The sequence below is a fragment of the Lagopus muta genome, chromosome 5 (assembly GCF_023343835.1).
Source record: "Lagopus muta isolate bLagMut1 chromosome 5, bLagMut1 primary, whole genome shotgun sequence".
NCBI lineage: Eukaryota > Metazoa > Chordata > Aves > Galliformes > Phasianidae > Lagopus > Lagopus muta.
The window spans coordinates 36,657,957-36,672,903 of NC_064437.1; the positions used below are offsets into that span (position 1 = coordinate 36,657,957).

Below are 14,947 nucleotides of genomic sequence, written 5' to 3' on the forward strand. Positions count from 1 at the left end.
CCCCCTGCTTTCCTCCGTGCGCCCGGAGCCCCGGCCCCTCTCAGCCCGGCAGCCGTACGCGTGTGATACGTAACATCATTCCCAGCGTATCCCTCCGTGCCTCGCAGAGGCCAGTTTCCACCCCCCCCCCCCGCCGCTTCGCAGCGCCCTCCCGCTCCGTCGCTGAGCCGCCAAGTCCCCCTCCGCGCCGCCCGGGCGCCCACCGCCCGCACCCCGCCGCGCCGTGCCCCGGCGGCACCGAGCGCCGAAGCTCCGCAGTCACGTGGCGCGGGGGGCGGGCGGCGGCGGCGGCGGCGGGGGGGCCGCTCCGCAGTTCGCGGTCTGCCGGCGCCCCGGCGCACACCGAGCGCTGGAGGCTCCGTCGCGCCGCCTGCCAAGCCGGGATCTACCGCCGCGCCGTTTCGGCCCCGTCTTTCTTCTCATCTCCGCGTCGTCCGCTTCCCTCCATCTCGGAGAATCGTGTGCGTTCCGTGCGAATTGGGGATTATTTTTCTACGGGGGGTGTCGAGGCATCCCTCCCTCCCGCGCCGCCTGCTCCACCTGCCCTTGCGCCTTTCTTCTTTCCCCCCGCCTGCCTCTCCGCCGACCCCGGGCTGATGTGCTGTGCGACAGGCTGGAAATGGAAGTGTTGATGCTCTGGCTTTTCCCCTGGATATTTCAGTGCGTTTCGGTGCGGGCGGACTCCATCATCCACATCGGTAAGAAAGGAAACGCGGGGGGTTGGTGGGGAGGGGGGGGGCGGCGGAGAGGGACGCGGTAGATAAATAAATGAAGGGATCTTTTCGTTCTACCACTGTGATCTTTCAGGCAGCGAACGAGCCCAACTCCGCGGAGAGCCGGAAGAGGGGGGTGCGGGAAAGGCATCCGGACCCCCGGAACGCAAAGTTGGGGGCTAAGGGCGAGCTGTGCGTCGGGGTCGGACTGTGAGGCAGGGGCACCCTGGCGCCCCGTCGCGGTCTCCCGCGGGGCCGGGAACCGAGCTCGGAGCCGCTCGCGTGGAGAACGCTTTCCTCCTTCCTGCCCGCCGCCGAAAACAAACAGCCGCCCCCGGAACCCGGGCACAGAGAGTCATCGTCTGAACGTTCTCGGAGGGAAAACTTTCGGGGAGATAATCCCTCGGTCTTCGTCGCCTGCCGTAGCAGGTGGCAGCCGAGCCGGAACGCGAGGAGAGAACTTGGCTGGGAAAGGGTTAGAGAGGCGAGGTTTGCGGCGGCTCCGCGCGTGTGCGTGTGGCTGTGCGCGCAACTGTTGTGGTTTGAGTAAGATCTCATTAAAACCCCTGGGCAGTAAGGAGGCTGGATCGGCGGTGGGAGGAAGAGGGGCATGAATTAGAGGCAAAGGAAAGGCTGATGTGAACTTTTGCGGCTTCTGCGAGCGAGCACGGCGATGTCCGCGGGAAGCCTGGCGAGCGCAAGCGAGGCTCTGCAGTCACCTTTTGGCTGGTGTCGGAAGGTACCAGCAGGAAAGAAATGAGGATGCTTAGAGGCGGAGAGGGAGAGAGGATCACTTGTAGAAGATGGTAGGGGAGGAGACGGGAGTACGGCCGGGGAATGAAGAGCCGTCCTTCCCACCAGCCCCTTTGTGGGGGGGGGTTGGGAGGGGGGTTGGGGGGTGGGAATAAAAGGAGAAAAAGAAATGAGAAGGAAAAAAAAAAAAAAAAAGAAGGAAAAAAAAAAAAAAAAGAAAGAAAGAAAACCAGGAGGGGGGCAGGGGGCAGGAGCAGTCCTGGCTGGGGAGCTCCGCGGCTGTGGGCGGAAAGTCCCCCGCCGGCCCGGAGAGGGGAGGGGAGGAGAAGGGAAGGGCTGAGCGGGGCCCGGCGGCAGCGGCTCCGGGCCGCTGAGGGAGGCTCCGCTCTGCGCCGCGCGCCTCCGGAGCCCGGGGACGTAGCCAAGGCAGACAGCATTGCGGAGCCATTAAGGAGACGGGGTCAGCCCTGACCGCAGCGGGGGCAGGGCGGCTTCGCCCCCGGGGCGCTACTCAGCGCTGGACGGACCCCGGCTACCTGTCCCATAGGCCGACCCGCAGGGTTAGAGCCTTGGGGAAGTGTCCGAGCCGGGAGAATGAGGTAGCCCCTCTGCGCCGTTTCCTGGCCCCGCGTCTCTGGTGGGGGCGCGGCGTCACCGCTGCTTCTCCCCGCGCAAACTTCAGCCCGAGCAGCGTTTCTCGCTCCCTGGAGAACGCTCCGGCGAGCAGGAGAGCGCTGTGCGCGGAGCTGCGCGGTGAGGGGCAGCCCCGGCACACACCGGGCAGAGCTTCTCAGAGCCTAGGGAGAGCTTTGGTTGCCAGCACGACAGATCCCCATCGCTCCTAGAGTAGGGCACTAAGAGTGGTGCGTGCACACACATGCTCGGCACAGGGCATCTTACGTAACGCACGGCGCCAGATGTTTTCATGTTAAGTGCATAAGCAGGACAGTGAAACGGAAGCGTTCAGGTGACCAGCCGCAGAGCCTTCGCGTCTGTGTGGGTGTTCGGCCCCGGACCGGAGCGCTGCCCCAAGGGCCGCAAATGGTGCGCCGTGAGCACAGATCGCTCCCGTTCCCAGGCCCGCTCCCATCCCGTCTCCGAGGGAGCGGTCACTCTCCCCGGGCCTGCACTGTCGTGGGAGCAGCCCCGCTGGCACCTTGCGAGCCGGTACGGCCCTGCTACGGCCGGGGGAGTTCCGGGCGGGCAGCGGGCACGGCCCTCACCGCCCTCTGCTTCCTTGTTCCCCGCAGGTGCCATTTTTGAGGGCAATGCTGCCAAGGACGACGAGGTGTTCAAGCAGGCGGTGTCGGATCTGAACCTCAATGACGACATCCTCCAGAGCGAGAAAATCACTTACTCCATCAAGCTCATAGAGGCCAACAACCCCTTCCATGCTGTGCAGGAAGGTGAGCCCCGGGGCAGCACGGCGCAGGCGGGCGGGGAGAGAAGGGTCCGTCCTGTTAGCGGGGAGGGAGTCTCGGTCCTGCAGCTCGCTTGGAAACTTTTCTTCGGTCGGGGGTTGGCGCTGTCTTACAAGGAAAGAGAAGGGACAGTGCGGTGCGCCGGCTAGGCGCTGTGCCGTGCCATGCAGCGCAGCGCCGCGCAGGGGCAGCCCAGCCTGGGCGGGGGGCAGCAGCGGCAGAGCTGATAGGGCCGGGGGCTCCACGTCGCTCCCGAGTCCGCAAGGCGCCCCAACTCTCCGTTGCTGCGGCCCGCACTGGAGCCCTCGCGTGGGCAGGGCAGAAGAACGAGCCCCGCCCGGTGGGGCTCGGCCGGCATCGAGAGGCCGGAGCGGGCGGGAGGATGGGGGATCGGCGGGCAGAAGGCAGTGCCTGGCTCGGAGCGTCGCTCTCCGCAGCCACCCGAGGAGAGCGAAGGTGGGCAGGCGGCGGGACAGCGCGGAGCTTCTTGAGAGGGGAGCGAGCCCTCGCCTTGCAGCGGGGCAGGCAGTCTGTCAGGTAGCCAGGCACCGGCTGAAGCTTTCCAGAGTTCAGGAGATCTGACAAGTAGTAACGTAGGTAATTCATTTCAATTAGGGTTTTTTTTTTTTTTTTTTTTTTTTTTTTTCCAAAGGGAAACGTTTAAATTAATCAGCTTGCCTTTACAAATAAGACTTGAAAAATATATTATTTCTGATTTAATGAAGCTGAGGTTAATTATGGCCTATATTATTTCAGAAGCTGTGTTTTCCAGTAGTAATTATTCTAGAAACAGAGAGCTATTTATATACCCAAACTAGAATATTAAAAAAAATGATTCATCACCAGCCTTGCCCTTAGTTCTGCAGAGCACAGAGTGAATCTTTCTCTGTGTGAAAATTTGCATTAATCCATATGTATTTTTATGTAACTTGTGTACATGCAAATTATAGCTACAAAATTACACCAAATGTTAATTTTCATGAACTCTAAACAATTTCTTCTGCTGTCTTTTCTCCCCAGTGTGGTTCCTAGTTAATGTGCACATTCAAGAGAAACAGCAAAGTGTACCTTTTCAAGGGACCTTTCCCATTAATGGGGTTCCTTCTACTGCTCTGAAAGCTTAGCAAGGAGGCATGAAAGTAAAACTGTTTGTGAAAAAGAAGGAGATTTTAAAACTATACTCCATACATGTGGTCAGACACCAGAGAATTCATTTATTGGCACAGATTAACCCTGAGCAATTGGATCTTCTTAACTTTTGCAGAAGCTCGGTGTTCTGTACTGGAGCTTGTTCAACTCTCTGGTAGTGACAGTAGTTGAACAATTGCTTGCTACAGTGTCTCTTGTGGGCTGACGTTCTTGTTGCCAGACTCTTTGCTCAGTTTTGTTGAGGGCAGGCAGCGTGATCAACTGGAGGATTCTTCTTGATATAGTAAGAGTTTTTGTTGTTGATGCTACTGCTCTGTTTGCTAATCTTGAAGATTAGTATTGCGTTTAAAAAGGCTACTATCAAAACAGACAATCTCTGTTGAAAATCCATGTTGAAGCCACAGAAGGGACCCCAGTCAGATTTTTAGTCTGTTCAATACAGAATATTTGTGCTGTAAGAACACGTGTCAATAAAGACGTTTCTTCCTTCCAAGATGCTCTTTCAGGGATCGTGTGTGCATTGCATTTAGAATGGCTCTTGGATGATCTGATCTCATGGTGGACAATTAAGGAAGTGATCCAAAGAGGTATTGTCCTCTGTCTCTAAGAGAGACATTAAGGCATACCGAGGTGTTCTTTTGGGAGGACTGTGTAGTGGTCCTGAAGCTGAAACCTTTGCTCAATTTCCTGCCTTGCATTGTTGGTTCAGGTCAGGTTTATTATTTTTATGTAAGATTTAATTTTCTACCCTTGAAACCATTACACAGCACACTGACAAAATGATGCATGGGGCACCCAAGTAACTGGGCTGTTCTTACTGTGTGGTGTCACTCTGCTGAGTGTTCCTTGGTGTCACTCTGACTATTCAGAATCTCACCACATCTCGCTGTACGGATGCCCTGCTCATTTTGGTAGAATATTGCAGATAGTACTCAAAATAACCCGGAGCAAATCCTCTGCCCAGACTGCTTGCAGAATGTTGCTGCTGCTACATAAAATGCCCTGACATTCGCATTATTCTTCTGGAGTCTTTCTAAGCAGTGCCATGGAAATCAATGTTGCAAGAATTAGTTTCCTAGCTATGGAACTTCTTATAGTAAATTCCAATCTGGAATAAAAATAAACCACCATGATACTACTGCCAGGGTACTGCATACAATCAATCAAATCATAAATATTGTTTTTATTTGAATAATCTTATATGCATTTTTCTGAAACGACATTGTGAATGATTTTCTAAGACCTTTTTAAAGAGTGCTGCAAGCTAGGACCTACATTTCAATGATGTCATGCTGGTAACATTATGGAAAGTCATCTCTCCATGTTATGAGGTCTGTTTCTTGGTAACGAGCCGTTAGTTACTGATGCTGGTGGTTACTGATGTGTCTGACCTGGTGGCTGTTGTGCAGGTGGAGAACTTCTTTGTGGGTAAGAAGCATGGAAAAGCAGAAGCTACTGGGTTTTAGAGGCAAAAAAGGTAAAAGAGCAAATAATGTGCCTTCTATAGATGGAGTGGTTTTTGGTGCTGATAAGTGCGGAGAAGTGGTGTAGGATTTTGAACATAGGGGCTGCAGGGACTTTGTTTACAGAGAGGAGGTCTCTGTTCTGGTAAGTTGTGGTGACTTCAAGAAGTAAATGAAATCAGAAGTCCTTTTTCTTCGAAGATTCGGTGGACACTCATGCTAGTGGTTATTCATGTAAGGTGCCGGAGAATAGAAAGTGACAAAAAGTGTAATTGCGTTCCATCTGTCTTTTATTTTGCTATAAATTGCAGAAACAAAATTCTGTTGTGCTATTTTGGCTCCATCAACCTCACATTTTATAACAAAGGGCAGCAGATGCGTGTGTGGAAGGAATTCCAGTGACAAGGGATGTAACAGTGAAGAACAAACAGACCCTGGTGTATGCATGAAATAGGACTTTGTTGTCTGTTTGTGCTTGTGAGCAGGCATTACATTTTGTGGCATATTGCTTTTGTGCATGTGGCAATTACTGGAGGGATAAGTTGTTTTTTCACTGGCTGTCACGGGAGAAAATATACATGGGCAATCATCCTTCTTTTCATATGATTTTAAGAAAATCAACTGAAATCACAAACATGGTGTTAAATTATACACTGGCTTCCGAAGGAGGTATGCACTCAGTTTCTGTTAAGTGATGGAGAAGGGGAATAGTGAGTAGCTGTTTGTGTGCAGTGTGTATTTAACCTAGTAATGCGGCCATGGTTTTGTGATTCAAACGTTCAAATAAGCTCAAAGGTATGAGGAACACTTTAAAGCTCTCAGTTCAAACTGGGATTTCTGAGCCTGCCATTGGTGTTGAAAAGTGATTCTTCATGTGACATATGGGTGGTGAACAAGTTTCCAGCCAGGCTCGAAAGCCTGTGTTTAAACTAAAAAAACAAACAATATTAATGTGTAAGTTTTTAACATGTCACTTTTGGAGGGGGAATAATCAGCAGTAGGTCAGAACTGGGGCATAGGAAAAGTTAATGTTTACATTTCTTAGCGCTCTTTGGAGAAGAGATGCCAGGAGATTGCTATTCAGAAACTGTGAAAGTTTAAAGCCCTGTTTCTCACTGAACGATGCTTACACATCTATGGAGCTTTCCTGCAGCTGAAACTTGCTGTTCTCTCTGCATAGCAATTTCACATGAATTGTTTCTAATTTGAGCAGCCTTGTATGTATGCTTGTTGATGTTAAAATGCTGTCAGCTCTGGAAATGAGAACAAATTTGGAAAATCAAACTGTGATCTGAGAGCAAGAATGGTGTTCCATAAATGGATTTATTGTCAATCCCATGGATGCTGCTGTGGTTTTACAGCGGCTCAGAGTTGCAGAATTTTTAGATGCCTGTGTTGTACAACGTTGGGTGAAGCTGATTTCTTACATGGTGTGTAGAACTTGGGGATGCACTTGGCACAGTTCTGCTATCTTGGCTCAGTACGTGTATTTCAAGTTACCCCCATGGTTGCATTCTAACTGTTTTATTTGCTGAAAAGGTGTAAGCTGATCAGTGTGGGGATAACTGAGGTGAAGTACAGAGCTGCAGAATGGGACTCATCAACTCCATTGCTATTCTTGCATTTATTTGATTGACTAAGACCCCAAACAAAGCTGTACTTGTCATATGCATGTTGCCCAGTGGCAGGAACTGTGGGGGAGCAGACTAATGGTTTATTTCAGCACGTGCATGTATCTTGGGATTTTGGCTCATAGCTCGTTTTGCCAACCTGGGACTTTATGTCAACTCAGTGTAAGTATCCCTAATTTGAAACCCACAGGTGGGTCAGAAGCTGTATCTTGATTTTAATGGAATAGAGACTTCAGACTTCAAATAAAGGGCTGTTCTCCATTGGGAGAATTTAAACTTGAGTGGCTATTAAATACAGAAGAGAAGACCTAATAGAAGCTGTGAGAAGATAGCCATCAGTCATGGTGATAACACTCTCTTAGGACCAGGGGGAATGGTTTCAAGCTACGCCAGGGGAGATTCAGGCTGGACATGAGGAAGTATTACTTTTCAGAAAGGGTGGTCAGGCACTGGAATGGACTGCCCAGGGAGGTGGTGGAGTCACCGAGCCTGGGGGTGTTCAAGGAAAGGCTGGATGTTGTGTTGAGGGACATGGTTTAGTGGGAGCTATTGGGAATAGGTGAACGGTTGGACTGGGTGATCTTTTAGGTCTTTTCCAACCTTAGTGATTCTATGATTCTATGATTCTCTTCACCTCCTGGTAAGCCAGATTCTGGACCATTTAAAGCTGTCAGATGGGGTGTTTGCGTAAGTGCAGGGCGAGGCATTTTGTTCTGCTGAGCTGTAGTTTCACATGCTCCAGAACTGAAGGCTGTTGTTTTAAGAATCAGGATTTGTTAATACCAGAATGGAAGAGCAGAGAGAATGCAAGGTACAACAAATATAAACCAAAAATCTGGTAAAAATTAATGAAGTATTAGGTGAATTAAAAAAAAAAAAAAACAAAAAACATTAGTTTTGTTTGTTTGTTTGTTTGTTTGTTTTTAATCATGCTTTACTGATTTGGTTGCATTGAATTGAGGTGTTTGCCACCTAGCTAGAAGTAGTTTGGTAGACTGGATCTAGATTTTTAATTCGTTTACATCCATATGCTCTCCATTAAATTTTCTCCAGTGGTTTCTTTTGAGTTCTTCACTGCCACATAACGTTAACTTCATCTTCTCTCCATCCGCAATGTGCTAGAATGCAGATTTCACAGTGTTACCATCAGGATATGATGTCTTGCTTGGAAGTTCTTGACAGAGCTATGAGCTCTCCAGAAAGAACATATTGTTATGTGTAGCTTTTCTACTTTTAATCTGAGCTTTCAACACTTACTGAAAACCAGCCACAAGGAGTGAGAGTAGTGCATCTCTCATGTGGTCAGGGAGGCCTTGCTGTGTAACTACACTTTTTTTCTACTAGTCTGCTGCAGTTAAAAGCTGTTGCTCAGTGGGGTGAATGTGCTTAACAGTTTACCTCCTTGTGCCCTTCTAGACCAAACCAGGACTTGTTAAGGACTGCCACAGTGAAGACATCTGTGACGCTGTCATACCATTGTGCCTGTTCTTCTGTGAGATGTAGTTGCGTGGCTCAGTTTATTATTAACCAGTGTTTCACAGAGCTAAAATCCCAGCAAATTAAAATGCCTATCCCTACCAATTCTCATGTTTTTGTTATGCTGAAAGCAGAAACATGCTGATATTTTCAGTAGGAAGGAGAGAAGCCAGCAGCACAAACAGGAGTTAGTTCAGTGCTGGGAATGAAGGCAGACTACAGGTTGTGGGAGAACATCCAAATACATTTTTGTTTAGTTGTTTCTTTCCATTTGCCATGTTCTACTCATAGCCGCAGTTATTCAGGTTCTGAGGTGCAAAATGTTTTGTACATTCAGAAGGAGCTGCTTTTGTTTAAAAACATCCCAGCAGTAGCATTACTGGGACATCCCAACAGCAATAGCATTGCTTTTTTGTTTTTCCCTAAGTGTGCATAGGTTAATTCCACTGCAGTCATGTTATCTGCTTTTGGAGAAATTCCCATCATTCTGGGCTGGATCTGAGCTGCCCAGAGAGTGAACTCCATGAAGTGTCACACATAATTTTGGGTCTCTCACTACGAGAAAGGCATTGAGGCCCTGGATCGTGTCCAAAGAAGTGCAATGAAACTACTGGTGAGGGGTCTGGAGCACAAACCTTATGAGGAGCGGCTGAGGGAGCTGGGATTGTTCAGTCTGGAGAAGAGGAGGCTCAGGGGAGACCTCATTGCACTGTACAGCTTCCTTAAGGGAGGTTGTGGTGCAAAAAGGTCTGGCCTCTTCTCCCAGGCAAATAGTAGGACCCGAGGAAATGGCAAGAAGTTATACCAGAGGAGGTTTAGGTTGGACATGAGGAGAAACTTTTTCTCTCAAAGGGTGGTCAGGCACTGGAATGGCTGCCCAGGGAGGTGGTGGAGTCGCTGTCCCTGGCAGTGTTCAAGAGGCGCCTGGATGAGGAGCTACGAGATGTGGTTTAGTAGCTTGTGGTACTAATAGGAATGGGAGGGTGGTTGGACTGGATGATCTTGCAGGTCGTTTCCAACCTTGTGATTCTGTGATTCTGTGATAGGAGTGCAGTAGGCAGCCAGAGTCAGGGAATGAAGGAGGGCTCCCTGCTCAGCAACCCGAAGCAGAAAGAGAGGCTGTTGTGCAAACCGTGGCAGTGTGGATGGAACCTGCATAGAGCACAGGGATCTGCTCCAGCTGGGTGATGAGGGGTGGTGTGCTCAGCCTTTCACAGCAGGGGTCATAGACTCTGCTTGCCATGAGATGACAGGAAATTCCTGAGTGGTTTCCTGCTTTCAGTGAATTTTGTCCGAACAAATTTTTTACTGCTTCCGTCTACATAGCTGTGTAAGCTTATTTCTTCTCTCTTTTACCTGATATGCTGACTAGCTAATGCCTTTATGTCCGCATCAAATTGCAATATCTGATGGTCTTCCCCACTGATCCTGCTGCCAATGGATTTATCAAAAATCTGCAGCTGGGTTTCTTACTCTAGAATTTCATTGTGGAGAATATGCTTTACCATTAACGTGCGTGCTAGGAAGTGTCGTAAAAAGTATATATTTCTTTTTTTTTCTGTTTTACTTTTTTTTTCTAGAAGAAAATAATTTTCGGAGTGTTTTTGTTTGTCTTGGGCAGCTTTTCTCAGTTATTACTGTGGAGGAGGATCTGTAAACATGAAATGAGTATACAAAACTGCCTCCAGTTAAAATAATGGCTAAAGATGATGATAAATGGTGCAGTATAAACTATGTATGCCTGTGTATATATATGCATGCACATATACCCTGTATAAAGGATTTAGTTATTAGACTTAAGTGCAATGTGTCCAGCAGGGAGTCTGCCTTGAGCTTTTCTATGTTCAGAGTCTTACAGACACCGATGATGAGAGGACTGACTAGCTAAGTGTTCTATTTTAAATTACATCTTAATACTAGCAGAATTAGATGAATTTATTACTTTGATGTGATTTATTTGGTTTAGCCATACAATGAAAGGAATCAAAACCACACGTTGTTTGAAAAGGGGGGATACTGTCATGTTTATTAAAACTGTTCATGGCTTGCTATGGTTGTTTACTGGAAGGAAAAAAAAAGTAAGGTGTGCAATGGTTTGTGAATGTAAGACTTCAACACAGTAAGACTATGGCTGAAACAGTCACTTCAGGTTGAACTGCTTGCCATTTCAGAGGAACCACAAAGTCTTCTTTGTTTTTTAGGCAAAGATCAGACTGTTTTTCATACTTCTGTTCATAGTATGTTCCCTCTGATGGGAATTCCTGCTGTGTCTTTATTTGTCTCTCTCACTTGTTGCCTAGGGGTGTTTCTTCAATTTGCCCCTCCAAAAAAATTACGTAGAATGCCCTGTTGGAATCATATTGCTATACAAATGTTACAATTACTTAAATTAAGCCCCTCCCTTTTTATTTTTTATTTTTCATTTTTTAAACAGATGTCTGTAAGTATCCTCCTAAAAAGGGAATGTCCCACACAGCTCTTGCTTTTCTGTCAAGATTTTTTTCCATAATTTACAGATGTTTGAGTTCATGATTTGGGATGGCATTTTCAATTTTGACAGGTTTTTTTATATACTGGACTTAGTGGTGATTTTTCTTAGGTGTAGATATGCTGTGAGCTACTTTCCATTTGTAAACCTGCTGGAAGAGGCTGGCTTTCAAACCAGAGAATGAAACACTTTGTGCACAGGGCAGGTATGAGACATGCAGACTGCTGTGTGCAAAAAATGGATCACTTGTGAAGTGAGAATCGAGGCACCGTCCTGAGACTTCTTTCCACTTCATTCCACCATCACAGATGGGCGCTGGATGTTACAGTTCCTCCTTGCCCACAACCAAAAAGCCCCCCTGAGGGACAGATGCATTACTAAAAAGAACATGGTTTCCTTGAAGCTGAATTAAAAATCAACAATTTAGGATCTTTGTCGTGGAGAACATCGGGCCTTAAATAAAATGAATGCCAAGGGTGGCACTTTCACAACTTAGAAAGCATCTTGGATTTCAGAATACAGGAAAAAGGTTGAGGGAGGACCCAGCTAACACAGATCAGCACAGTGTAAATTTTTGATTTGTTAGTGTTCTTCGTGGGAAATTTGAAGTGGGAGTGTTAAATGACATGCAGCATTTTGAGCTCCCCATTTTATTTCATATACAGTTCTGTGATAATGTAAAAGGTGGATAATAATGATGCTCTAATATGACAAAATTTCTTTCATTTGCATAACTTTAAGGCAATAAATATATAAACTATGTGGAAAGCTGTTCTTTTATGTTTTTCCTAATAGCTTGCATTCAATTATGATTTCGAGACCTCATAGTTGTGCTTGAAATTGCATTTAGGTTTTTGGGTTTGAAGCGCGTTTTATAGCCTGCAAGGTTTGCCTTACCAGAAGGAGGCTGCCTATGCTAAGCCCTGCTGATGTCAAGTTCCCTTCTTTTGACCCTGCTGTGGCATCTTGGTGCCTGCACATTTTTTTTCTTTTTTGCCCCTTATAATATATTAACTAATATATATATTAACTAATATGTATATTAGAATATGCAATAAGAATTAATATTGGGAAGTACCAACAGCTTGCATTTAAAGGAAAAAAGAACCAAGAGGCATTAATGTCAAGCGGTATTTGTCTGTATGAAAACACACAGCAGGGCTTCTACTGCTTGACCTTACTAGAACCATTCCCTTAGTAACCTTTCATAAAAGGAGTAAAAGGACAGTAAGAAAACAGTCTTTTTTTTTTCTTTTTCTTTTCTTTTTTTTTTTTTTCTGTATATTCAACAGAATAATATCTAAGCATTGACTTTCCCTTAAAAAATACAAGCTAAAATCAGGAACCTCCCAGCGGGTCCAAGCTCTCATTGCTTATCCTGTTTGTCAGTCCAACTATTCATTCCTCTGCTTTTTATGTTACTGGAGTTTTTCAGATTTTAACTAATAGCTGTGCTGATAGAGTACTTCCAATATCCTCGCAGTCTTACTCACAATCTGTCTTGTCCTTTTTAGGAAGTGAATAAAGGATTTTGTATATGAGCAAATGTTTGTAAAGTGAATGAGAATTGCCTTTGTCAGCAGGTAAATGACTCCGTGCTACTAGTTGATAATTAGAAAATACCAGTTATTTACTGCTTGGTTATACTTTCAACGTAAAGTTGAAATTGTGTGATGATGTGGAGTGGCATTTCCATTGCTCTGTGTTTTCTTAACCTTTGTGCTCCTGAATAAAGATAAAACTTGGAGTGAGGGAATAGGGAATTTGTTCCTGGGAGGCAGAAACTCAGTGTCATTTTTTTTGTTTGCAAACCCTCAGCTTATTATTTCCTTTTTTAAAGAAGTGCGTTACAACACAAAAGGAAACTTTGTTCTAAAATGAACATTGTCTTGTATTGAATATTAACTCTATTTTAATCCAGAGGAGCCGTGCTTTCCCATTTTCAGTCCTGCTTAGGGATATTTCTGGAAAGGGAAGCAGCTATGTGAGAGGATCAGAAAGAAGGAACTTGTGATGTGATGCCTCTGAGGGTCGAAGTGCAAAGAGTTAAGATGTTTGGGTGGGGGGAATCCAATTATCTGCCTTAAGATTTATTTTTTACTGAAACTTTTTCTTTCATCTTGTCTGCCTGAAGTACTTCAGCTACTGTGGAGGTAGCAGTGGTTTTGATATCTGACTTAGTAACTGCAAAGAAGGAGAAAAAGCTTGGCGTCCCTCTGGTCTGAGCAAGGTACTCGCATAGCATGTGTCCACATTTTTAGAGGGGCAGGAGAAGAGCAGGGGTGCCACACTGTTAGCCAATAATAAATCTGCAAATAATCAGCTTGTTGCAGGTATTTCCTTTTCTGAGAGAAGAAAAGGCTTTTCAAAGTATGCTCACGTAACAAGATGAGGAAAGATATGGTGTAGCAGAAGTTGAGGTTGAATGAACCTCTGCTTGTAGAAAGACACTTGTCCCAGGCAGCTTGAAATGAGAGTGCCTATATGTGGATTAAACTGTGGTACAACCTGCACAAAACGTGATTTTGTGCAACCTAGATTTTTTTTTTCTTAAAAAAGAGGAGTAAGAGAGTTGATGGAGTACGTGCTGTAACTCTTGGGAAACACTTGGGAGGGATGTCTTGCAGCAAGGCTTTTAGGTAGAGCAGTATCTTTATCCACAAGTTAGAGTAGCCATTAAATGTTACAGTGCTTTGGCAGCCGGTGGGGTCTTGCTTTGCCTCTGGATGGGTACTCACAAAGTCACTTGTGCAGGCAGGCAGAAGTGCTGTTGTCAAGCGTGATTAGAGACAGCCTTCTCAAAGCAGGTGGCTGGAGTCATCTCCCCCTCCCTTTGTCAGTGGCAGAGGCTCTGTTGTGGCAAGGCTGGTTGGTTCACAAATATATTTCTAAGGCTTAACGCCATATCATGTGTTGAGGACAGCTTACATTTCTGTGACCACGTTGTGCCCTCTTTGCATTTACACTGTGATTAAGAAATAAATCATGGCAGCTATAACTCAGAGTCATCTGGGCGATGCAGTAAGTAGTGGTGCCTTTTTCTTTTTGAGATAAGCATGCAACCCTATGTCTCAGACTTTCAGATCTTCTTTTGCTGTCTTTCATTAGATTTTTTTTTTTTTTACAGTGTCCTAGTATTTTTCTCAGGATGAACATCCTTCTGTTACTCATTTAATTTCTTCTTTGCCTTTTTGCCAGGTCTCTGATTGTATAGTTGTTGCTGGTGTCTTTATGCCTTGGGTACTTCACCAAAACTCCAGTTTTGCAAAGACACTTTCCTGATGAGACGTGTACTTTCCTATGTCCTTTTCAGAGCTGCTTCCTCCTCATTTGCAGCCACCAGTGCTGCACCCTGTTTCATATGGACAGCAGCAGATTCATCATTCCAGTTCCTAGTGAGCTTTGTAAACGTAAACTGTTCCTCTGAATTCAGATGTCTTTCCTGTACCTGCCTTCTCTAGTTTGGTAGTGTGTTGCTCTCCCTGTCTGTCCTGTCTCTGTAGATGCAGTAGATTTTATGAATATGTCTTCCCTTGATTTGCTGGATTATTTTATTTCCATTGCATTTTAATCATTGTGATGACAACATCTGTGGGCTGCAATATACAGATGTTTGCCAGAGCAGATTTTAAGGTTCATAAATACTTGCTTTATCTACATGAAAAAAGAAAGGTTTTGTCTTTTGCGTTTGCACCAAAAGAAGCGGAGCTGCATTATGGAAATGAAATGTGTGTCTGTGGGAGACTTGCTGCCTTTCTGTGACTGCCAGGGGAATACTGTGAGTTCCACACAGCTTCCTCTATGTTAACCTGCTGAGGAGAGCCCAAGGTCTGTTTTGCAGAATTGAGTCTCT

General features: G+C 46.3%; 1 protein-coding gene across 2 annotated transcripts in view; it reads left to right on the top strand.

The window, feature by feature from the left end:
* Positions 1-309: 309 nt before the first annotated feature.
* The window catches only part of GRID1 (glutamate ionotropic receptor delta type subunit 1), a 602,942-nt gene continuing 588,304 nt past the window's right edge, over positions 310-14,947 (top strand). For both annotated transcript variants that reach the window (XM_048944232.1, XM_048944231.1), the window contains exons 1-2: positions 310-698; positions 2,717-2,872. In XM_048944232.1, coding sequence (XP_048800189.1) covers positions 620-698; positions 2,717-2,872 — 235 coding nt within the window. In that variant the 5' untranslated portion in view covers positions 310-619. The remainder of the gene's footprint in view (positions 699-2,716; positions 2,873-14,947) is intronic.